At 32.7% G+C, this 2,139-nt stretch overlaps 1 protein-coding gene across 1 annotated transcript in view; it reads right to left on the reverse strand.

Moving 5' to 3' along the window:
• Nucleotides 1-968, reverse strand: part of LOC119644815 (achaete-scute complex protein T4) — a 1,244-nt gene extending 276 nt beyond the window's left edge. The window contains exon 1 of the mRNA XM_038044567.1: nucleotides 4-968. Coding sequence (XP_037900495.1) covers nucleotides 4-968 — 965 coding nt within the window. The remainder of the gene's footprint in view (nucleotides 1-3) is intronic.
• Between the last annotated feature and the right edge of the window lie 1,171 nt (nucleotides 969-2,139).

Below are 2,139 nucleotides of genomic sequence, written 5' to 3' on the forward strand. Positions count from 1 at the left end.
TGCTGTTGCTGTTGCTGTTGCTCATGCTGTTGTTGATGTTGTTGTTGCCGTTGTTGTTGTTGTTGTTGTTGTTGTTGCGACGACTGCTGAGTTGAGTCTATATTATGATGATCATGATATGTACCCGAATCGAAAGATAAACTTGAATTGAAGGAGGAAGTGGGTGAATTGCAATCATTATCCAATTGCGTATTATGTTGCGGCGAATATGAACTTAACGATACCGGGGATAATAATGTGGTACTCTGATTAAAATTCAATTGCTGAACAGCATTTGACGCTTCTAATAAGGATTGTAAGTTACTGTTATTGTTCGAATTTGCGCCGCTGGTGGAATGAGTATAATAAAGTGAAGTATTATTAATGCCCGTTGATAGGGATGACGTTGCACTTGTATTTGAATTAATAAAATTATTATCTGCTGTACTATTAACATTGTTATTGCTGCTGCTGGTGCTGGTGCTGTTGCTGTTGCTATTGTTGCTGCTTGTTTTACAACTATTGACTACTGGCGACGTATAGCTAAGATTGTTCGAAATGTTGACGGAATTATTGTTCGATGTAATGACAGCACCATTCAAATCATCAAGTAGGTCTTGTAAACGTCGTATATATTCAACGGCTATACGTAAAGTGTCGACTTTACTAATTTTTTTATGCGGACCACGACCACCACCCTTAGTTAAATCGGCAATTATTGTTTGCGGTATATGCTGACGTAAACGAGCAAAACTATTATTCACTTGTTTAACACGATTACGTTCGCGAGCGTTACGTCTTAGTACTGATTGAGTTTGATCGTTATTATAAGGCACAGAACGTTGAGTATATTTACGTAATTTAGACTCCTCACTGGCGTGAGGAGGTGCTGGCGCGATATTTTGAAATTTCAAAAGCTTTGTTGCTGCCGTCGTTGCCATCGTATTGGTTACTAAAAGTTTGTTAGTTGTACAACTCACACTGGACATAATGCTTAATGTTATTATTAGATTTTCTTACTTTCAACGAAAAAACACGTAAGTGATTTGCAAAAAAAAAAAAAAAAAAAAACAAAATTATTAAATGATTTTTATGTGCTTTCTTTTTTTTTGTTTTTTGTTTTTTTTTTTGTTGTTGTTTTTGTTTTGGACAAAATGTTAGGAAAATGTAAAGACAACAAGTTGATCCTACAACACTTTGCTTAAGAATGAATCCCTTCGTCCTAAACCTTTGCATTAAGTACTTTAGTTGAATCGTTGCTAAGGTTTCCTTACTCCCGTCACTAACAAGTATGTATGTTTGAATATATAATATAAAACAAATAAAGAGAACACACAATAAATGAGCATTTAATACCTGTCCCGATCACAGGTAAAAGGTAAAAATCAACAAAACTTTAAACTCAAAGAGAAAAAAACATTTGAGAAGAGTAAGAGAAAAGACGAAGATGGTAAGATCATTGTTAAGAGAATTTCGCTCTTAATATTTCCTCTTCTCCCACTCTCACTCACCCTCTTTCACTCTCTCTCTCTCTCTCTCTCTCTCTCTCTCTTTATCTGTGTGTGTGTGTGTGTGTCTGATTCAATTTTAAGTAAACAAAGTTGTTATCAAAATTTCGTATGCAATTGAGTCAGGTAATCGATAAAAGAATCCTGAAGATTTTTTTCTTAACCCTGGGAACAGTTTTCATGTCAGGCTTTACCCCTACTTTACAAAAAAAAAAGAAGAAAACCTGTGTACTCTCTGTGCACAACCTTTCCCTTAACTATTTTATGAAGAGAAAAAAATCTTTTACTTAATCAGTTGATTAATTGATACTCAATTTTAATCAATATTTGAAATCTTTTTCATTAACTGTAGATGAGTTTCGAACATAAACTTACAAAAATCAATAACAGAAACAAAAAAAAAAAAAAAAAAAAAAAAAAAAATAACATAAAATATACAAAAACAATAAATAAATGCATAAATGAACAGAGAAGCGAAAAAAGCAAAAAATCGCAATAAAATCTTCTTCATTAACCTTAAAAATTCTGCTTAAATTGCAAAAAACAACCATCTTCCGATCAGTTTGAATGTATTCTTTGAAAAATACATAAGTGTTATAGGTTTTTCTACTTCTATCAAGCAACTCAATCAAAACTTATAATTTCATTAAAA

Source organism: Glossina fuscipes, unplaced genomic scaffold, assembly GCF_014805625.2.
Source record: "Glossina fuscipes isolate IAEA_lab_2018 unplaced genomic scaffold, Yale_Gfus_2 0, whole genome shotgun sequence".
NCBI classification, from domain to species: domain Eukaryota; kingdom Metazoa; phylum Arthropoda; class Insecta; order Diptera; family Glossinidae; genus Glossina; species Glossina fuscipes.